This window comes from Mobula birostris, chromosome 21, assembly GCF_030028105.1.
Source record: "Mobula birostris isolate sMobBir1 chromosome 21, sMobBir1.hap1, whole genome shotgun sequence".
NCBI classification, from domain to species: Eukaryota; Metazoa; Chordata; class Chondrichthyes; order Myliobatiformes; family Myliobatidae; genus Mobula; species Mobula birostris.
In genome coordinates, this window is record NC_092390.1 from 20,716,197 (window position 1) to 20,739,731 (window position 23,535).

At 43.3% G+C, this 23,535-nt stretch overlaps 1 protein-coding gene across 2 annotated transcripts in view; it reads right to left on the reverse strand.

The window, feature by feature from the left end:
• Window positions 1-23,535, reverse strand: part of LOC140185663 (hexokinase HKDC1-like) — a 109,834-nt gene that overhangs the window by 77,103 nt on the left and 9,196 nt on the right. Inside the window, exons 3-7 of one of the 2 annotated variants that reach the window (XM_072239132.1) lie at window positions 22,669-22,817; window positions 22,452-22,571; window positions 8,462-8,557; window positions 4,584-4,683; window positions 4,310-4,493 (exon numbers count right to left, since the gene is read on the reverse strand). In XM_072239132.1, the coding sequence (XP_072095233.1) occupies window positions 4,310-4,493; window positions 4,584-4,683; window positions 8,462-8,557; window positions 22,452-22,571; window positions 22,669-22,817 (649 nt within the window). The remainder of the gene's footprint in view (window positions 1-4,309; window positions 4,494-4,583; window positions 4,684-8,461; window positions 8,558-22,451; window positions 22,572-22,668; window positions 22,818-23,535) is intronic. The other variant, XM_072239133.1, reaches the window with a different exon arrangement.

Sequence of the window (23,535 nt, forward strand, 5' to 3'; positions counted from 1 at the left end):
ATTTTGTTTTATAATTTTTAGTAAATTGTTGACAGGCTTTGGAATTTTTCTTTAGATTTGACATGATGCACAATGTTTTGTGGATTAGCTCAAGTAATCCTGCTTCAATATATCTTAAAGGTAGAAAATGAGGCAGTAAAATGTGGAAGTAGTTGTGGAGGCTGAATACTTTTCCAAGGTACTGCATGTGTTTGCATCTCACTCCTCGCTCTGGCTCTGGACCGGCCGGTGAGTGAGGGGCAAAGGTCACATCAAAAATTCATATTTTATAATTCATTCACCAAATTGCATGCAGATTGTCAATTCTGATGCCAAGAAGACAAAGGCAACATAACCCATGGCCTTATTGCCCTCAAGAGATTAACAAATAAATTGTGATCCATCAGACCAGTTTTGGAGCTGCAGAAAACTATCCAGCCATAAAAAAGGACAGCACAGAAACAGGCCCTTCATCCCATCTAATCTGTCCCAAACCATTTAAATTGCCCACTTCCATCGGCCTCCACCCGGACCATAGCCCTCCATGCCTCTATCATCCATGTACCAATCCAAACTTCTCTTCAACATTGAAATTGAGCGTGCATGCACTACTTGCACTGGCCGCTTGTTCCACACTCTCACGACCCTTAGAGTGAAGAAGGTTCCCCTCATGTTACCTTTAAACTTTTCACCTTTCACCCTTAACCCATGACCTCTAGATGTAGTCCATCCCAATCTCAGTGGGAAAAGCCTGCTTGCATTTACTCTACATATACGCCTCATAAATTTGTATCACATCTCCCCTCAATCTGCTGCATTCCAAGGAATAAAGTCCTAGTCTATTCAATCTTTCCTTATAGCTCAGATCCTCCAGACCCAGCAACCTCCTTGTAAATTTTCTCTGTACTCTTTCAACCTTATTTACATCTTTCCTGTGAGATAAGGTGAGAGAGGGAAAAAGGGATGGGAAACGGAAAACCGAACACAATAAATGACCCCAACAGTTTCACAGGTGAAGTGTCGCCTCACCTGGAAGGACTGTTTAGGGGATGGTAGTGAGGGAGGAGGTGTAGGGAAGGTGGAACAAGTGCTATACCTACCCTACACCTCCTCCCTCACTACCATCCAGGGCCCTCTCTCACCTCATCTCACCAAACAACTTCCCAGCCCTTTACTTCATCCCTCCCCCTCCAGGTTTGACCTATCACCTGGTGTTTCTCTCTCTCCTCCCCCCCAGCTTTTAAATCTACTCCTCAGCTTTTTTTCTCCAGTCCTGTTGAAGGGTTTCAGCCCAAAACATCGACTGTACTCTTTTCCATAGATGCCGCCTGGTCTGCTGAGTTCCTCCAGCATTTTGTGTGTGTTAACAACGGACACAGCACCAGTCCCTGCAGCAATCCACGAGTCTCAGGCCTCTAGTCAGAGAGGCAGCCATCTGTTACTACTCTCTGGCTTCTCCCACAAAGCCAATTCTAATCCAATTTACTACTTCATCTTGAATGCTCAGTGAGTGAACTTTCTTGGACAATCTCCATGCAGAGCCTTGTCAAATGTCTTGCTAAGGTCCATATACACAACATCCACTGCCTTGCTTTCATCAACTTTCCTGGTAACATCCTCAAAAACTATAAGATTGGTTAGACACTACCTACCACACAAAAAGCCATGCTGACTATCCCTAATCAGTCCATGTTTATCCAAGTACTCATATACCTGATCTCTCAGAATACCTTCCAATAAGTTTCCCACTACTGATGTCAGGCTCATTGGCCTAGAATTTCCTGGTTTATTCTTAGAGCCTCTCTTAAACAGCAGAACATTAGCTATCCTCTAATCCACTGGTACCGCTTCTGTCACTAAGAATAATTTAAATATCTCTGCAGTTCCTGCAGTTTCCAACCACTCTCCCACAGGGTCCAAAGGAACATCTTGTCAGGCTTGCGGGATTTATCATCACCAATTTGCCTCAAGACAGCAAACATCTCCTCCTCTGTAATCTGTACAGGGTCCATGGCCTCAGTTCTATAGACTCTGTGTCTGTCTCCTGAGTAAAAACAGATGCAAAAATCCATTTAAGATCTCCCCTATCTCTTTTGGCTCCACACATAGATTACCATTCTGATCATCCAGAGGACCAATTTTGTCCCTTGCAATCCTTTTGCTCCTCACATACCAGTAGAATCCCTTAGGATTCTCCTTCACCTTGTCTGCTAGAGCAACCTCATGCCTTCTTTTAGCCCTCCTGATTTCTTTCTTAAGTGTTTTCTTGTATTTCTTTTACTCTATAAGCACCTCATTTGTTCCTACCTATCCATACTTGCTATGCACCTCCTTTTTTTTCCTCAACTAGGACCTCAATATCTCATGAAAACTAAGGTTCCCTAAACCTGTTATCTTTACCTGTTATTCTGGCAGGCACATACAAGCTTTGTACTCTCAAAATTTCACTTTTGAAGGTCTCCCACTTACCAAGTACACCTTTGCCAGAACACAGACTGATCCTTTCAGTTACCAAAAAAATGTATCTTTTTTCAATTTTCGGGCTGCACAGTAGCATAGTGGATAGCACAGCGCTTTACAGTACAGGAGGCCCTGGTTCAATACCAGCTGCAGCCTGTCGGGAGTTTGCACGTCCTTCCTGTGGCTGCATGGGTTTCCTCTGGGTGCTCTGGTTTCCTCCCACAGTCCAAAGATGTACCAGTTAGTAGGTTAACTGGTCATTGCAAATTTTCCTGTGATTAGGCTAGGATTAAATTCGTGGGATTGCTATGTGGTGTAGTTTGAAGTGCCGGAAAGGCTTATCCTGCGCTGTAGCTCAATAAAATAGAATAAAGAATCTTAATCCACAGACCAGACCTATCTTTTTCCATATTTACTGTGAAACTAACAGCGTCATGATCAGTAGATGCAAGGTGCCCCGTACACAAGCTTCTGTCACTTGTCCTGTCTCATTCCCTAATAGCAGATCAAGTATCACACACTCTCTCACTGGGACTTCTACGTACTGATTAAGGAAACTTTCCTGAAAGCACTTGACAAACTCTATCCCGTCTAGTCCTTTTACAGTATGGGAGTCCCAGTCAATATGTGGGAAGTTAAAATCACCTACTATCACAACTTTGTTTCTGTATGCAACAGTCTGTGATCTCTCTACAAAAGTGTTCTTCGAAATCCCTTGGATTGTTGAGTGGTCTATAACATACTCCCATTAATGTGGTCATACCTTTTTTATTCCTCAGTTCCAGCCATAACACGTCACTAGACATTCACCAACCTTTCTAACTAGCACCACTGTGACATTTTCCCTGACAAGTAACACCACCCCTCCCCCTCTAATCCCTCCCACTCTGTAGGTTAATAAATATTGAGCTGCCAGGCTTGCCCCTCCTGCGACCAGGTCTCACTAATGCCTAAAATATCATAATTCCATGTGTTGATCCATGTCCTGAGCCTGTACCCCTTTTCTACAATACTTCCTGCATTGAAATATACGTATGCAGCTCAGGACATTAGTCGCAGCACGCTCAAATTTTTGATTCCCGGCTTGTCTGTCTTAACAACACCTGTCTCCACTATCTGCTCTTGCGCTCTAGGTCCCATTCCCCTGGATCTCTAGTTTAAGCCTACCCACCCTACCCCCAGCCCCTGCAGCTCGAGCAAACCTTCCCACTAGATTATTAGGCCCCTCCAGTTCAAGTGCAAACTGTCTCTTCTGTGGAGATCCCACCTTTTCTGGAAGAGAACCCAATGATCCAAAACTCTGATGCCCTTCCTCCTACTGCATACCAACTCCTTATCCATGCACTAAACTGTATAGTCTTCCTATTTCTAGCCTCACAAGCACGTGGCACGGGTACCAGTCCTTTGATCACAACCTTGGAGGTCCTGCTCTATAACTCAGCATCTAAATCCCTGAACTCACTTTGCAGAACCTCATCACTCGTCCTACCCATATTATTGGCACCTACATAGACCATGACTTCTGGCTGTTCACCCTCCCTCTTAAGAATTCTGAAGACTCAATCTGAGGCGTTCTAGACCCAGGCACCCAGGAGGCAACATATTATCTGAGAATCTCATTCTCATCCACAGAACTTCCTTTCTGTTCCAGTAACAAACTCCGTATCATCACAGCTCGCCTCTTCTCCTTCCCCCTTCCCTTCTGAGTCACAGAGCCTGACTCAGTGCCAGAGACCTGCCCACTGTGACTTCCCTCTGCTAGGTCCTCCCCAGCCCGCTAACAGTATCCAAATCAAACCTGTTGTTGAGGGGGATGGCTGCAATATTTCTAATGAGATAGTTATCAGAACAAAGCACAAAGAAACCTTACAATTGTTTCCCAGGATTGAGAGAGTTAGCATCCAGCTCCCAATCAAATTCAGTCCTGATGTCGTTCAATGAGCCATCATCGCCAAACGCTCCCCACTCTGTGTTAATACACATGCGTCCGATGTCGCCATCAAGCGATTCTATGTTGCTCATTTCCTCCATGTAACAAGCATTAGTTCCAGTGCCTGGACATAACAGATAAACAATTCAGAATTTCTCTTTGGCAAAGGAATGGAATGTTGCGAAGCAGAAAAGGATTGCACTCTGATTATTACCAATGACTACACCAACTTCACAGTATGGGTCATCAAATCCTCCGGACATCAGAGTTCCCACAGTGTCATTCACCAAAGCCAGCACATCCACGTCAAAGTCCTAATAAATCATAGAATTAAATACACAATGAAGCAACAGAATTGCAATTAATTCCCCTTTTTAGTAAATTATTCCATTGCAATTGTAAGCTCATCAGGCATATTGGTGTTAAAAATGTTACAAATAGTATCTTGTCCTATCAACTGTCCCAGAATGGCTACAGAGCAGTTTAAATATAAAATAACATTATGTATAATGGCCCCAGTAGACAATTGTAAGGCTTAGTCTACACTCCAGGCCAGAGATCTGATGCTGACTCATACTGGATTGTGGCACTCAGCCCATCAGATCTGTTCCATCATTCAATGTCATGGTTTATCTATTGTACACACAACTCCATTTTCCTCCCTACCATTGGCAACAGCACACGGATCCGCCTATTTCAACCTTAAAAATATTCAAAGACCTTGCTTACCATGACCTGAGGAAGAGATTTCAAAGGAGATGTATTGAGCAACGTATTTTTTATAGAGGGAGGTGAGTGTCAGGAATGTTCTGCCAGGAGTGGTGTGGGAGCAAATTCAATAGAGATGTCTAAGAGGCTCTGACCTGGGAACATCAACATACAGAGGATTGGCGGATAGAAGACACAAGACTGGAGAGCAGAAATTGGCCATTTGACTGACTTAGACCTACTTTATCATCTGCCACCAAGTATGCCAAAACCTCATCCTTAATAATAGATTCTAAGATCTTCCCAACCATGGAAGTCAGGCTACAAATTCCTTCCTTCCAAAAGTGGAGTGACATTTGCAATTTTCTAGTCCTCCAGAACTATTGTAAAATCTTGTGATCCCTGAAAGATCATTACTGATGCCTCCACAATCTCTTCAGCCACCTCTTTCAGAACCCTGGGTTGTAATCCATCTGGTCCGGGTGACTTATCTACCTTCAGATATTTTAGCTTCCCAAGCACCTTCTCCTTGGTAATAGCAACTACACTCACTTCTTCCCCTGGCACTCTTAATTTCTGGCATACTGTTAGTGTCTTCCACAGTGAAGACTGATGCAAAATACTTATTAAGTTTGTCCACCATTCCTAGTCCCCAGTTACTACCTCACCAGCTGTCTGATATCCACTCTCATCCCCTTTTATTTTTTACATATCTGAAAAAACTTTTAGCATCCGCTTTTATATTAATGGTGAGCTTACCCTCATATTTCATCTTTTCACTCCTTATGGCTTTTTTGTGCCTTCTGTTGGTTTATAAAAGCTTCCCAATCCTCTTTCTTTCCACTATTTTTTCTACATTATACGCCCTCTCATTTGCTTTTATGCTCTCTTTGACTTCCCTTGTCAGCTACAGTTGCCTCATAGTCCCTTCAGAATGCTTCTTCATTTTTTGGATGTATCTATCCTGGGTCTTCAGAATCACTCCTGAAACTCCAACCATTGTTCTTCTGCCTTCATCCCCGCTAGTGTTCCCTTCCAATCAACTTTGGCCATCTCTTCTCTCATGCCTCTGCAATTTCCTGAACTGCACTGTAATACTGGTAGCTTTTTCCTTTCAGACTGCATGGTGAGTTCTATCATATTATGATCACTGCCTCCCAAGAGTTCCTTTACCTTAAGCTTCCTAATCAAATCTGGTTGATCACACAACAGTCAATCCAGAATTGCCTTTCCCCTTGTGGGCTCAACCAAAAGTTGCTCTAAAACACCATCCCTTTATATTCTACAAATTCTCTGTCTTGGGAGCTGCTAAGGAGTATTCTGGAGTGACGTGAATATAGCAGATATTAACTCAGGCAAGAACCAGTCTTCAGTTCTGAATGTGGATTGTAGATTGAAAGCAGTAAATTGAAGTTAAACTGGCCTACTGACTAAGAGATAATGGTTTGCAAAATGGTGACTCTGAGACGTTTGCACATGCGTCAGCCAAGCGTTAAGAGCATGAGACATTGGAGCAGAATTATGCCTTTCAGTCCATCAAGTCTGCTCCACCATTCGGTCATGGCTGATCCATTTCCCTCTCAACTCCATTCTCCTCCTTTCACACTTTGACTTATCAAAAATCTATCAATCTCTGCTTTAAATATACCCAATGACATGGCCTCTATTGCCACCTGTGGCTACAAATTCCACAGATTCACCACCACCTGGCAAAATAAATTTCTCCTCATCTCCATTCTAAGTGGTTGTCCCTCTACTCTGAGGTTGTGCCATCTTGTCATAGACTTCCCCACAATCAGAAACATCCTCTCCATGTCAGCTCTATCTAGTGGTGTTCCACAGGGGTCTGTGTGAGGACCAATTCATTTTATGTTATATATCAATGATTTAGATGATGTATTTGATGGCTTTGTTGCAAAGTTTGCAGATGATATGAAGATAGCTGGAGAGTCAGGTGGTTTTGAGGAAGTAGAGAGGCTACAGGAGGACTTAGACAGATTAGGAGAATTGAAAGAGGAATGACAGATGGATGGAATACAGTGTCAGGAAATGTATGGTCATGCTGTTTGGTAGAAGATATGAAAGGGTTGACTATTTTCCAAATGGAGAGAAAATATAAAAATCTGAGGCACAAAGGGACTTGGGTGTCCTTGTGCAGGATTCCCTAAAGGTTAATTTGCTAGTTGACTTGCAATATTAGCATTCATTTCAAGAGCACTAGAATATAAAAGCAAGGATGTAATGTTGAAACTTCATAAAGCACTAGTGAGGCCTCACTTGGAGCTTTGGGCCCTTTATCTTAGAAAGAATATGTTGAAAGTGTTCAAAGGAGGTTCACGAAAATGATTCTAAGTTTGAATGGCTTGTCATATAAAGAGTGTTTGATGGCTCTGGGCCTGTATTCACTAGAATTCAGAAGAATGAGGGGTGAGCTCATTCAAACCTATCAGATGGTGAGGTGTCTTGATAGGCTGAATGTGGAGAGCATGCTTCCTATGGTGGGAGAGTCTAGACCAGAGGACACGGCCTCAGAATAGAGGGGCGTCCTATTAGAACAGAGATGAGGAGGAATTTCTTTTGCCAGAGAGTGGTGAATCTGTGGAATTCTTTGCCACAGACAGCTGTGGAGGCCAAGTCTTAAGGCAGAAATTGATAGATTCTTGATTGGTCTGGGCATGAAGGGATATGGGGAGAAGGCAGGAGACTGGTGCTGGGAGGAAAATTGGATCAGCCATGATGAAATGTCAGAGCAGATTCGATGGACAGAATGAACTAATTCTGCTCCTATATCTTATGGTCTTAATGGTGGACATCAGGTAAACCTTCAGACAGAATGAATTATGCTTAAACAGCCGGTTGATTTTCATTCCAACTGTCTGAACTCGGTAGAATGTCCAAATTCAAAGCACAAATTCCACAGGTTTAATGTTCTACAGAAGGTCGTTTGGCTGTGATTGAAGAGACTATCTGATGCCCACTGACTGAAAGCTTTACCTGATGATGAAGGGTCTCAGCCTGAAATGTTGACTATTCATTCATTTCCATAAGTGCTGCCTGACCTGTTGGGTTCCTTCAGCATTTTGTGTATATTGCTCTGGATTTCCAGCATTTACAGACTCTCCTGTGTTCAGACTTTACCTGGGACTGTTTTCATTACCCAAAATTTCTCAATATAAGATTTGACACTCTTTTGTTATCACACAGACTGATTTTAATGACCCCCCCCCCCACTTAACACAGATAAACTAATCCTTTAAGAAGGTCAAAACCCTACTTTCAGGAACCTAGTCCCAACACCAAAGGTCTCATAATCAGGCACACCAACCCTCCCCACTGATGGTCATAGAATTCAAGAGAATACAGACAATGCAAAACTGAATTCACCCCTTGCTGTTCAATTCCTTTGCGTAACAGAGAGATCACATTTGCTCCTTCGGTTCCGCTGATCTTGAATCCCTTACCCCACGAAATGAGAAAACCCTGCAACAAAAATTTAGCAACATGTGAATTATTCACACAGAATATAAAACCTTTCCTCAGCCCCTCATTCAGCCTCTTCATTTAAGAATGAAGATGAACCAGCTTCTTATTCCTCACGGACAGGACACCTTTGAGTGCTCTATAAATCAGCAACCCTGCTTGCCCTGACTCCCAGAGGAAGAAGCACATCATGCAGAAAACACGCCTGGAGAGATCCTTGGCAAGAAAAATAAAATCACAGTCTTCCAAATACATTCAGGGGCTTACGATTTCTTTTCTCAGGGATCTTTCACTCACTGTCATGCCTTACTGAAACAGTCAGTCTCTGGGGTTTGGATTGTTATTGCACAATGGAGCTGCTTGTCAATCTTCCAGTGAATTAACAGAACTGTACAAATGCAAGAGGTGAGATCCTCTCTGTAGCTAGGCCGTAACGGTGTCCACTTTTCAGAGACAAAATCTCATGAAATCTCAATTACGATGTGCTTCTATTTCCACCCGTGAACAAACACAGGAAGTGAATGGTTCTGAAACATACTCCATTCACAACTAACGTTTTCTCTCTGTTGGATGACAAATTAGTTTGGGGTCTTCAGTCCAGTGAGGCATACGACACCGAAACAGGCCCCTTCATTCCTCATCATGTACTAATCCTATCACTCTGTCCTACAACATCTGGAATTATGATATTGTCACCACTAGTGAGACTTGGTTGAAGGAGGGGCAGGAATGATCCTCAGTATTCCGGGGTTCTGTTGTTTTAGATGCGACAGAGCTGCAAGGATTAAAGGGGTAAGGATGGCATCAGGGAAAATGTCACGGCAATGTACAGTCAGGACAGACTGGAGAACTCGTCTAGTGAGGCGTTAATGTGGAACAGAGAAATAAAAAAAGTATGACCAAATTAATGGGACTATATTACAGACCACCCAGCAGTCCAAGGGATTTAGAGGAACAAATTTGTGGAGAGATCGTAGACTGTTAAAAGATACATATGGATGTTATAATAGATGATTTTAACTTTCCACATATTGACTGGCTCTTCCATACTGTTAAAGGATAGAGTTTGTCAAACGTGTCCCAACAAGAGAGTCAGCAATACTGGATCTACTAATAGGGAATGAGACAGGGCAGGCGACTTAAGTTTGTGTAGGGGAACACTTTGCATTTTGCGATCACAACGTCATTAGTTTCAAAGTAAATATGCAAAAGGATAGGTCTGGTTGAGACTCTAAATTGGAGAAAGGCCAATTTTGATGGTATCAGAAATGATTTGGCAAGAGCGGATTGGAACAGACTGTATTCAGGCAAAAGTGTATTTGGTAAGTAGGAGGCCTTCAAACGTGAAATTTTGAGAGTACAAACCTTGTATATGCCAGTAAAAATAAAAGGTAAAGAAAACAGGTGTAGGAAGCCCAGATTTTCAAGAGATATTGAGGCCCTGGTTAAGGAAAAAAAAGGAGGTGCATAGCAGGTATAGGCAAGTAGTAGCAAATGAGGTGCCTATGGGGGGCAAGAAATGCATGAGAACACTTAAAAAGAAATCAAGAGGGCTAAAAGGTGGCATAAGGGATTCTACAGATGTGTTAAGAGCAAAAGGATTGCAAAGGATAAAATGGGTCCTCTGAAAGATCAGAATGGTTATCCATGTCTGAAGTAAAAAGAGTTGGGGTAGATCTTAAATGAATTTTTTGCATCTATATTTACTCAGAAGACAGACACAGGGTCTGTAAAAGTGAGGCAAAGTGGCATCAACTTCATGGACCCTGTACAGATTACAGTGGATGAGGTATTTGCTGTCCTGAGGCAAATTAGGGCAGATAAATCCCCAGGGCCTGACAAGGTGTTCCCTTGGACCCTGCGGGAGGCAAGTACAGAAATTGCTGGGATGCTAGCAGAGATATTTAAATCACCCTTAACGGCAGGAGAGGTATCTGAGGAGTAGAGGAGAGCCAATGTTGTTCCACTGTTTAAGAAAGGCTTGAAAAATAAATCAGGAAATAAGGAAATCATAGCCCAGCAAATACGCATATATCCTGTTCCTTAGAATACCTTCCAATAACTTGCCCATTATTGAAACTTTCCAATTTTCCAATAATGGGAAAGTTATTGGAAGGTATTCTAAGGGACAGGATATATGCATATTTGGATAGACACAGACTGATTAAGGATAGTCAGTATGGTTTTGTGTGTGGTAGGTCATGTCTAACCAATCTTCTAGAGTTTTTCAAAGAAGTTACCAGGAAAGTTGATGAAGGCAAGGCAGAGGATGTTATCTACATGAACTTTAGCAAGGCATTTGACAAGGTCCCACCTGAGAGGTTGATAAAGAAGGTTCAGTCGCTGAGCATTCAAGATGAGGTAGTAAGTTGGATTAGACATTGGCTTTATGGGAGAAGCCAGAGAGTGGTAGCAAATGGTTGCCTCTCTAACTGGGGGCCTGTGACTAATGGAATGTTTCAGGGATCGGTGCCGGGTCCATTGTTGTTTGTCATCTATATCAATGATCGGGGTGATAATATAGTTAACTGGATCAGCAGATTTGCGGATGACACCGAGACTGGGGCTGCAGTGGACAATGAGGAAGGCCATCATGGCTTGCAGCTGGATCTGGACCAGCTGGAAAAATGGGCTGAAGAGTGGCAGATGGAATTTAATGCAGACAAGAGCAAGGTGCTGCACCTCAGAAGGACCAGCCAGGGTAGGTCTTACACAGTGAACAGCAGGACACTGAGGAGTGCTGTAGAATAAAGCGATCTGGGAATACAGGTCCATAATTCATATGAAAGTGGCATCACAGGTGGATAGTGTCGTAAAGAAAGTACTGAAAGCAGAAGGTGGGATGTTATGTTGAAGTTATACACAACATTAGTGAGGCATAATTTGAAGTACTGTGTGCAACTTTGGTCACATACCTACAGGAAAGATATAAATAAGGTTGGAAGAGTACAGAGAAAATGTACAAGGTTGGATGGGACTACAAACAGAGGTCACAGGTTAAGGGTGAAAGGTGAAGAGTTTAAGAAGAACACGAGGGAAAATGTCTTCACTTAGAGGGTCGTGAGTGTGCGGAATGAGCTGCCAGCACAAGTGGTGCATACAAGCTTGATTTCAACATTTAATAGAAGTTTGGATAGGTGCATGGATGGGAGGGATACAGAGGGCTGTGGTCCAGGTGCAGGTCAATGGGAGTGGGTAGTATAAATGGTTTGGCACAGACTAGATGGGCTGAAGGGCCTGTTTCTCTGCTGTCCTTTTCTATGACTCTATACTCTGCAATTCAAATGCTTGTCCAGAGGCTTCTTAAATGTTGTGCCTGCCTCCACCACCACCCACTCATGCAACGTTGGCGCCATAATAGCACAGCAGTTAGTGCAACACTCTGAGAGATCGGGGCATCAGAATTCAGTCTTCGATTCTGACTCCACACACAGGAAGTTTGTACATCCTTCCCATAAGCATGTGGACTTCCTCTGGGTGGCCTGGTCTCCTCGCACACACCGATTAGTAGGTTAGTTGATCATTGTAAGTTATCCTGTGATTAGGCTAGGGTTAAATAGGTGAGTTGCTGGGCAGTAAAAGGTTAATGGGGCCAGATGGGCCTGTTCTACACTGTACCTAAATAAATAACGCAGCTTGGCCTGTGTTATTTGTAGTAAATGTTATAAAGCCTGGGTAGTGTGGCTCATTGGGCTAGAAGGGCTTGTTCCACCCTCTGTCTCTAAATAATAAAAAAAATGTTTCAGATTCCAATCACCTCCGGGGGAGAAAATTCTTTCTTCTTTCCCCTCTACATCTCCTAGCTCTTACTCCAGTTACCTTCTAATTTTAGTCATCTCACCCATGGAAAAAAAAGTTTCTTGCTGTGCCTTATCTATGACCGCCATAATCTTACATACCTCTGTCAGGGTCCCCTCAGCCTGCTCTGCTCCAAGGAAAACAAACCCAGCCTACTGAAGTCACTCCTTGCACCCACAATATGTCATACCAAGCAACATCCTGGTGACTCTCCTCTGAACCCTTCCCATTGCAATCATAACCTTTCTACAGAGGAGGCAACTGTCTCCTGCTGGGCTAGGGTTAAACAGCTGGGTTACTCGAAGGGCATATTCTGCAGTAATTCAATAAATAAGTATATATGTAAAACTAGAACGGCACACTGTATTCTAGCTGTGACCTAACGTTCTATAAAGTTGTATTGTAATCACCTTGCTTTAAATTCTGTGCCCAGATTAATGATGCTCAGTATTGTGTATGCTTTCCTTGACACTTTATTACCTGTACTAAAATCCTTACAGATCCTAGGACTTGTACATGCTTACAAATATCCCTAAAGGACTGACCACTCGTGTGTGTTTCCTACTTTACTAGTCCTCCTAAAGTGCATCACTGCTACTCGCAGTATTCCTCTGGGATCATTGCTGAGACCCTCGGTGATGGTGGTAAACATGAATGGTTTGGATCTGGATGGTCATTAAGTTCAGTGAAAACTGGCAGATCATATAGAAAGTATGGAGGGTAGTCTTAGGCTACGTCATGATATCAGCGTTCTGGTGAAATGGCTGATAACTGGCAGGTGAATTCAATCCAGATTTATGTGAGCTGATGCATTTCTAGGACACACTCTGCAACTGGTATGGCCTTAAGGAGAATAGATGAACAGAGGGACGTTGGAATAGAGATGAACAGAGGGACGATGGAGTAGAGATGAACAGAGGGACGTTGGAGTAGAGATGAACAGAGGGACGTTGGAGTAGAGATGAACAGAGGGACATTGGAGTAGAGATGACCGGAGGGACATTGGAGTAGAGATGAACAGAGGGATATTGGAGTAGAGATGAACAGAGGGACATTGGAGTAGAGATGAATGGAGGGACGTTGGAGTAGAGATGACCGGAGGGACATTGGAGTAGAGATGAACAGAGGGACATTGGAGTAGAGATGAACAGAGGGACATTGGAGTAGAGATGAATGGAGGGACGTTGGAGTAGAGATGGCCGGAGGGACATTGGAGTAGAGATGAACAGAGGGACGTTGGAGTAGAGGTCCAGAGGTCCTTGAAGGTGGCAGCACCAGTAAATAAAGTGGTTAGGAAGGCAAATGGGGTGCTGAAATTCACTGGTCAGTGCACGGAATGCAAAAACAAGAAAGTTCTGCTCCAATTTTATGGAACTTTGGTTAGAACTCAACTGGAGTACAATGTTCAGCTCTAGGCTCCTCAGTGATAAGGTTACAGATGGAGCAAAGGAGATTCACCAGGGTGTTGCCGGGGATGAACTTTCTGAGTTCTGAGGAGAGTCTGGAGAAACTTCCCAAACCAGCAGGATGAGCAGAGCCGCTGTGGGAAATTTGAAAGAGTGTCATTGATGCAGCTGAATAGTGTCATAGAGTCACAGACACAACAGCACAGAAACAGGCCCTTCAGCCCATTTAGTACATGCCAAACTATTATTTTCCTAATCCCATCGACCTACATCTGAACCACAGCCCTCTTTACCCCTCGCATATATGTACTTCTCCAAACTTCTCTTGAATACTCACTGCCAATTAGATGGTGGCATGCCCGGATGCAATGGCCTCTCGGGGGCCAACCAAAGGTGTGTTTGCCTTTTTTAAATATCTTTTTTATGATTGCAAGACAATGCTGGACTTTTAAGAACCTTGGATACTGCAAGTCTATCCCAGTGAGCTGCTCATTGGTGGAGGAGCTGGAGGAACAGATTTGGTTGCTGCCTGCTACGGGAAGGCATCGAAGGCATCAGAGAAGGTGCACAAAGGTAGAGTGCAGTATCATGGCAGGTAACTGTCTTGGATGTTTCTCTTTTGAGGACAAGACCCTGCTGGACATTGATAATGTAAGATGTTGCAGGCCTGTTTCCCTTGTTTGTTGATGCAACAGGTGGCAGGGAAGCTGCATGGCCTTGGTTGTAGTGAGAACTAGGCCTCAAGCCGCGGGCTGCATTACAGGACAGGAGTCGCCCGAGTGGCATAGCATGGCATCCTTGCTCCATTGGGGCTGGCATCTCCCATCAATGCTGCCCTCCAGTGTTTGATTGGTAGAATGACAAGCTGGATAGCTCGCATGTGTTTCCGGAATGCCAGGAACTGCACCATCAATTTATAGGAAAGAACTGCACACGGTACTCCAAATTAGGCCTCACGAACTTCTTATACAACTTACAACTTCAACATAACATCTCAACTCTGGTACTCAATGCAATGATTTATGAAGTCCAACATGCCAAAGGCTCTCTTTATGATCCTATCTACCTGTGACACCACTTTCAAGGAACTATGAATCTGAATTCCCAGATCCCTCTGTTGTACAGCACTCCTCAGGTCCCTACGGTTCACTGTGCAAGTCCTACCCTGGCCCTCGTTTGTCTTACCAACGTACAACACTTCATCCTTGTCATAACACCCATCTTCTCCTCAACCCTTCCACTTGACGCCCTGCTGCTTCTTTTCTCATCCACTGCCACTATAGTTTAAACCTTCCTGAGCAGCACTTGTGAACCTCCCAACAAGGATATTAGTTCCTCTCCAGTTCAGGCACCGCCTACCCCCTTAAACAGGTCCCAGCTGCCATGGAAGAGAGCCCAATGATCCATAAATCTGAAGCCCTCTGCTGTGTACCAGTTCCTTAGCACATTTTGAACTGCACTATCTTCCTATTTCTCACCACACTAGCACGCTTCATGGGTAGTAATCCTGATATTACAGACCTGGAGATCCAGCTTTTTAAGTTATTGTCAAATTTAATTTGAAGGAATTCGTTTCACTTCATGCCTGTTTCATTGGTACTAATGACCATGACATCTGGCTGATCACCCTCTGCACTCAGAATGGTGGAAGGGAGGCTCCTCACCATTCTGAGGCAAACTTGGGGCCACAGACATGCCCATCTGTACCCCTGCTGTTGAGTTTCCAGTCACTGTCACTTTGCCTGACTCCACACTTCCCTGGTGAACCTCACAGTCTGTCATGGTGCTGCTGACCTGCCTGCTGCTGCTACCCTCTGCAAGGACATCCACCATCGGTGTCCAAAGGAATATACCTGTCAGCAAGGGGAATAGCCTCGGGGAACCCTAGTCATCTGCCTACCTCTCCTGGTGGTCGTCACTTTGTCATGGTGGAGAGGCTTGTGAATTCCCCAGATCCCAAGAGCAATGCTGTCTGGAGTTTAGCCATCGGGCACTTCAGGGTCATCCATGGCGGTAAGGTCAAGGGGAGGTGCTAGACAAAGAGGGATCCAACCAAGACTTCAATGGTGGAGCTGTCGGAAATTGACACATCACAGCAGCAGTGAAGGTGGAGGAAAGCTGCAGCAATGAAGGGTCTCGAGTCACCTCACATTCCATGTCACTGGACCCTAACCCTGATCTGTCAGGGGTCACATGGTGGCCATCTGTGCATCAGCCTCTCCACCTTAAACAAAGTCACGGACAGCCGTTCTTCATTAAGGGAATCCACTCTAACACCCCAGTTACTCAAATACCTGCAGCCTGCACCTTAGGTGTGAAGACCTAACTGAAACTCCTATCTCGATGCTGTCAGGAACCTGGATAATCATGCATCCAGCTCCAGCTTCAGTTCATTGACATGGTGAGTCAGCAGCAGGACAATTGTCCAAACTACACCAAGTCCAAAGACCTTACCCTACCTGAACCACCATCTGCTCTTGTCTTCTTGCTAAAGCCTCATCACTTACCCTCAATCATAGCACCGGGACCTTGACAACAGCTGCTCCCAACAAACAGCCGCTCTGCTAGTGTTTGGCTGTTTTTACTTGGCTGGTGTGCCTTACAATTAGCCAATCAAAAGTGTTTGGCCTTCCTTCTCCTAGCTTGAAACACACTACATATCAATAAGATTGAAAAGAATACAGCGAAAATTTATAAGGATGTTACCAGGACTTGAGGATCTGATTGAAAGGGAAAGATTGAATGGGTTAGGATTTTAATCCCTAGAGGATAGGAGAATGAGGGGAGATTTGATAGAGGTGTACAAAATTATGAGGGGTATCGAGAGGGCGAGAGGTGAAATATTTAAGAGGAACCTGAGGGGAACTTTTCACTCAGAAGGTGGAGAGTGTGTGGAATGACCTGTGGAAGTGGTGGGATACAGGTTCAATTTCAACATTTATGAGAAATGTGGATAAGTACCTGGATGGGAGGGGTATGGAGGGTTATGGTCCAGGTGCAGGTGGATGGGGACGAGGCAGAATAACGGTACACATGGACTAAATAAGCTGAAGGGCCTGGTTCTGTACTGTAGCCCTCTCTGAGAAACAAGTCAGAGAAGGACAGACAGCCCATCATGTGAATGAACACAGTAGCTGAGGTGTGTCTATTTTAATGAAAGGAATATTATAGGGAAGGCAAATGAACTCGAGAGTTGGATCAGAATGTGAAACCATGATGCTAAGGCTATTCCAGTATTGGCAGCTCAACATTCCCAGATTTCAATGTTTTCAGTCAGACAGAAAAGAGGGAGGCAAAAGAGGCAGAGGAGCTGTATTGCTAATCAGAGAGACTGTCACAGCTGCACTCAGAAAGGACAGACACTGAAGCAATGTGGATAGAGCTCAAAAATAAGAAGGACACAGTCTGATGGGGTTATACTATTGGCTTCCCAACAACCCAGAAGGAGATAGAGAAACAAATATGTAGACAGATCATGGAAAGATGTAAAAGCAAAACGGTTATTCTGGTGGGTGACTTTAACTTCCCCAAAGTTAACTATGATTAGTGGAATAGATACAGATGGGACAGAGTTTCTCCTGTGTAATTAAGAGGGTTTATTAAAACAGTATATGAATAGTCCAGCCAGAAGAGGGTCCATATTTGGGTCTTGTTTTGAGAAATAAACCTAGTCAGGTGACTAAATTTTTAGTGGAAAAACATTTTAGGAACAGTGATCATAAGTTTTTAAATGATTATGTTGAAGGATAAGTCTGGACCTTCAACATTGAGGGAGGCAAATTATGACATGGTTAGACAGGATTCAGTGGAGCATTAATCAGGAGCAGTTTTTAATCAGGTAAGTCCTCGCTGTGGTACATGCAGAGGTTGTTTAAAGACGAGCAGATCAAAGCTCAGGATCGGCATGTTCCAGTAAGGAGGAAGAACAAGGGTGGTGAGGTAAGGGAACCTTGGATAAAAGGAGTTCAGAATTTAGTCAAAAAGAGAAAGGAAGCACGTGTAAGAAGCTGAAATTAGACAGACAGGACCTTTGAGAAATACAAAGATAGCAGGAAAATGCTCAAGCAAAGAATTAGGAAGGTAAAAATGGGCCATGAAATGTCCTTAGCAAGTAGGATTAAAGAGAATCCCGAGGCATGTTACAGTTACGTTAAAAGCAAGAGCACAGCTAGTGAGAGGAAAAGCCTCACAATTTATGCTTGGAGCCAGAGGTTGTGGGTGAGGGACGAAATGAGTGCTTTGCATCAGTATTCTCGATGGAGAAGGACATGGAGTATTGTGAGATTAGCGTGGGTCATATAAATGTGCGGGGGCATCTTGAGATCAAGACGGTGGTGAAGAACGCTGTTGGATATGTTCACATGATCTGATGGGATACATTGCAGTTTATTGAATGAAAGCATGAAGTTGCTCAAGTCATGATGAAGATCTTTCTATCCTGACTCGCAACAGGCAAGGTCCAGGACTGGAGAGTGGTCAATGCTGTTCCTTTGTTCAATAAATCCCAGAAATTATAGGCTAGCGAGCCTCACGTCATCGTAGAGAAACTATTAGAGAGAATTCTTATGGGTAGTATTTATGTGCCTTTGGAAATACCTGGCTTGATCAAGGGACAGTCAATGTAGTTTTGTGCAGGGCAGGTCATGTCTTACTAATTTGACTGAGGTTTTTAAAGAGGTGATGATAGGTGATTGACAAAAGTAGAGAGGTAGATGTATCAATAATGAATTTTCATAAGGCACTTGACAAGGTCTATCATGGTAAGCTGATCCTGAAAATTAAGAAGCATGTGATCCACAGTGACCTTGCAGTTTGGATTCAAAATCGGCTTGCTCGTAGTAGACAGACTGTAGTGGTGGAAAGGTGTTACTTTGGAGATCCGTGACCAGTGGTGCTCTGCGGGGACTGGGACTGGAGCCTCTGTTATTAGTAATCTGGATAAATGCCCTGGATGAAAATGTGGATGGGTGGGTTAGTAAGTCTGCAGATGACACAAAGATTGATGAAGTTGTGGGCAGTGTAGAGGGCTGTCAAGGGACACCACGGAACATAGATCAGTTACAGATATGGGTGAAGAAATAGCAGATGGAGTTTAATCTGAGCAAATGTGATGTTTTGCATTTTGGAAGGTAGAATGCAAGTTCAAAGTAAATTTATTCTCAAAGTACATAAATCACCATATACAACTTTGAGATTCATTTTCTCATAGGCAATCACAGTAAATACAAGAGACATAATAGAACCAATGACAGACTGCACCCAGCAAGACGGACAAAATAAATAACAAACTGTGCAAATACAAAAAAACCAATAATAATATTAAGTAAATAAGCAGTAAATATTGAGAACACAAGATGAAGAGTCCTTAAAAGTAAGTCCATAGTTTATGGGAACAGCTCAGTGATGGGACAGTGAAGTTGACTGACGTTATCCCCTCTGGTTCAAGAGCCTGATGGTTGAGGGATAATAACTGGCCCTGAACCTGATGGTGCAGGTCCCAAGGCTCCTGTACCTTCTTTCTAATGGCAACAGTGAGAAGAGAGCATGGCCTGGATGGTGCTGATGCTCATTGGTGAGAGATTGAGTGGAATGTACACAGTTAGAAAGGAGATTGGGGCTGAGAGGGAAAATGGATCAGCCATGATGAAATGGTAGAGCAGACTTGATGGGCCAAATGGCCTAATTTTGCTCCCATATCTTATGGTCTTAAGGGCAAGTCATTTATCAGCATTAATGTTCAGAGGGAGCATGGGGTCCAAGTTCATGGCTCACTGAAAGTGACCACATGAGCAAATAGTGTGGTAAAGAAGGAGTATGGTGTTGGTAGGGGCATTGAGTAGAAGAATCAGGTAGTCATGTTGTAGTTATATAAAACTTTGGATAGACCACACTGTGTATGATTTGGTTTGCCCCAATATACAAGGATGTGGAAGCTATGGAGAAGGTACAAAAGTTGTTTGCCAGGATGCTGCCTGGATTAAAAGGCATGAGCTGTAAGGAAACGTTGGGCAAACTGCGTTTTTCTCCACAGAGTGTCAGAGGCTGAAGGGAGACTGATATAAGTTTATAGAATTGTGAGAGGCATAGACATGATAAACAGTCAGAATCTTTTCCCTATGGTAGAAAAGTTAAGTATTAGCGGATATGCATTTATGGTGAGATGGGGAAAGTTTGTAGACGATGTGATGGGGAAGTTTTTTTTACATAGAGAGTGACAGCTATCCGGAATGGCCAGTCAGGGAAGTGATGGAAATGAGTATAACAGTGGCATAAAAGAGGCTGCTTGACGGACACATGAAAACGCAGGGAATGGAGTGTCATGGGTCACGTACAAGTAGAAGAAATTTAGTCTAATTCAGCATCATGTTGGGCGCAGACATTATGGGCCAAAGTGTTTTGTGTAGCTGCCGTCGTGTTCCGTGTTGTCGATGTCCATGTAAGCTGTGTCTCTTCTCCCTGGAGCAGTGGCGGTTGAGAGGGGACATGATTGAGGTAGGTAAAATTATGAAGGGTGTAGATAGGGCCAGACTGCAAAAAAAAAACTGTTCCCTTATCAGTAGTAAACAAAACAATAGAACATCAGGAAAAGATTCGGAGGGGATATGAGCAGGAAACTTTTCACCCAGAGAGGCGAGTACAGGGGATATAGTGCCTCTTGAGATTGGCTGAAAATGCTTGCATTGTTTAGGTGTAGAAAGGCCAGGTGCTGGGATGGGGGATTTGTGTAGATGGATGCCTACTGGTCAGCATGGCTGTGGTGTGTTTCCATTCTGTATGTCTCTGTGACTCAGTCACACACCGCTTTTGTCCAGAGTAGTTTCTAATGGGAATAATTCTGCAGCATAGAGCTAACCAAACTTGGCAATAATTCCAACTATTACTCAAGTCTAAAATTGGTGAGTGTCGAAATTAGCTCAGTGATAAAGAGAAAGCTCAAGAATTTGAATCATATATTATTACGAGAGCAAGGGACATGCAAAACAAAGCCAGATATTTGGTAAAGAACCTGATAAGACCTCATTCAAATAATTATGACTAAATTATAGCTGACATTTCATCAGCCTGAGGGCTTGGCAGCAATTTAGAAACAGGAAGGGCAAAGGGGGTGCCTGCATAACCCGCAGGAAAATCACCGAACCGTAGAGCACTGAAATATCAGCTCACCTCGCACATTCTGTCCATGATCCCCAAGTAGTTGTGCCATTAATCCAGCCAATTCTACATTGTCAAATCAATGCCATGATGCCACTGAAGTGCAATGTTAGACTATGACTGAGAACAACTCTTTGCACCCCTTCTACTGATCAAAGGACCCAAATTTTTAAACAGGGAGTGACAGCTTACATTTAGAAGTTTTTGAAACCATCCTGTCAACCCACACCTGATTTCTAATCAGACGACAAAAAAGAATGAAAGATCACATTTATCAGAAAGATTATCATCACGTTGGATAAGTTAACCTCAGCTCTTCTCCCCTTTCGGAGATGTTTGCAGTGTGACTCTGGAAGGTGTGGCTATTGCTTGGTCAACTACAGTCTCACCACTGACATTTGTTAATAGAATTTTCCTTAGCCTTTGTTAATAGAATTTTCCTTAGCCTTTGTTAATAGAATTTTCCTTAGCCTAACAGTATGAGCATCGGGAGCTGACAGGAACACATCTTTCCACAGCTAGGAAACTTCCATATATATGCATAGATGCTCTGAATATTTCATTACCTGAATTTCTTCACACAATCGATGATCAGAAGACACAGATATTCTACAAGATACTGACCAATGTGGATAGAGAAAGTTTCAGTCCTTATCAGCTGAAATCTAAATATCAAAACCAAAGTCAATTTCACAAGCACTTTCCCAAAACTGCCTGTAATTTTTTGGGTTGAATCAATCAGAATACAGAGGATGCAGCTGGGACAAGGAATATATTGAAGTATTGCACATTGCCCTCTCACTCATTTGATCCAGAGCAGCACCTTAAAAAATGGGAAGGTTATTGCCATTGGTATGTTATGGGTGAATGGCAGAATAATGATAGTTAGGTTTATCAGTGGGACATTTATGTGAGAAAAAGAAAAAAACGATGTCCATTAGTCCAAGAGACACACAATTGTGACAGACACCATGAGAGAATGGAAACAGCAAACCAGAGTGAGCTGTGGACAATGCACAACTGTCAAAACTGGAGGAAAAGAATTGTAGGATAGTACATAAGACAGGAGTGTGAGCTGTGTGGGATGTGTTCAGGGTGTCCTAAATACATACTTAATGTCTATGGGCACAGGGATTGTGGGCTAATAGAAAATTGCAAGATAGCATACAACACAGGGGAGCTGGAATTGTGGGTAAGGATTGTTGAATTGTGAGAAGGATCTGTGGTAATTATGGGTTAGTATTGAAGATGCAACATTGGGAATTTAATTACGAAGTGTGCGAATATTCAAAGCAGGCATGCTGGCCAATTTTAATGTTATCTACTCAACCCACTGAAATTTAATTGATTTACTGGTTATCAGGATTAGAAACCCAAACTAATTTTCCTGTGCTTTAGCCCAGGTTCCTGAACACTCTATTGCCATCAGTCCACGATGGAGCAGGACTGGACAAATCTCAAAAATCAAATTGCACGGCCAACTGGCTCAGTGAATAGCAAATGGTACAGTTACTTGTTTCATTGCAGCTCACACTCACCTCATCCAGTCTGGTTTGTCTGCAGGGAAAGGAAAATGTGAAACCCAGTGGAAACTTTTTGTTTTTTATTTCCTGCTTCTCCATGAAGTCTCCCAAGCATTCAGCGACATAGTTGAAAAACTGTGGACCAGATAGAGGACAGACACAGTGAAGCTCAGCAGAATAGAGTTATTGGGGTGTTCCCTGTCAGATAGAAGCTGTGAATAAATAGCATTACCTCAGAAGCATTGCTCTGTTTCATTTCATCTGACATGGGATACAACTGTCTCTCTGTTTGTACCATTTGCCGTCCATCTTCAGACACCTTGACCCTTAACACCTCAAATCTGGAGCCTCCTATATCCAATGCCAAAAAATCTCCCTTTTCTGAGACAGAATTTAAAGATTACAGACATTCAGGGATGAATACAAGTAAGTAGATGAACATCAACATAAACTAGCTGAGGGCCATACTGAGCAGGCCCTGGAACGGAGAGGTGGAGTAATGGCCAACAGGTAGCCTGCACTTCAAGCTGCAGGAATACCCAGCAGCAAAGTGTGGCCACAGCCAGACCTTTGAACACACATTGGCCTTTTCAATCTCTTGGCTTGTGCAGACGGGGTGAACCACGGTGAGCAAGCACAGCCACTCTGTGTACTGACATCATTTACAATGCTGATACAGTGATGGAAATACTCCTGACAGCAGCTATTGTGTGGTGTAATCAATTAACGGCTTTGGCTGAGGAAAGAAACTCCAGGTCAGACATTTGTAGAGTTTGAAAAAGCTTGTAAGATCTGCTGAGAAATAATGGAAGGTAACTTGCGACTGTAGAAAACAAAGGGGGAAAGAACTGGAGATTCTAGAAATCAGAAAATGCTAGAAATACTTAGTAGGTCAGGTAACATTTGCGGAGAGTGGAAACAATTAATATTTCACATATTTGACCTTCCATCAGAACTATAGAAATGTAGGTAGGACCTTAACAGATGACTCAGCATTAATTCTGATGCAAGGTCAGTAACATGAAATATTAAGGCTCTATTCACTTTCCTCAGAGGCTAAAGAAAGGTGGAGTCACTCTGATGGGACTATACTACAGAT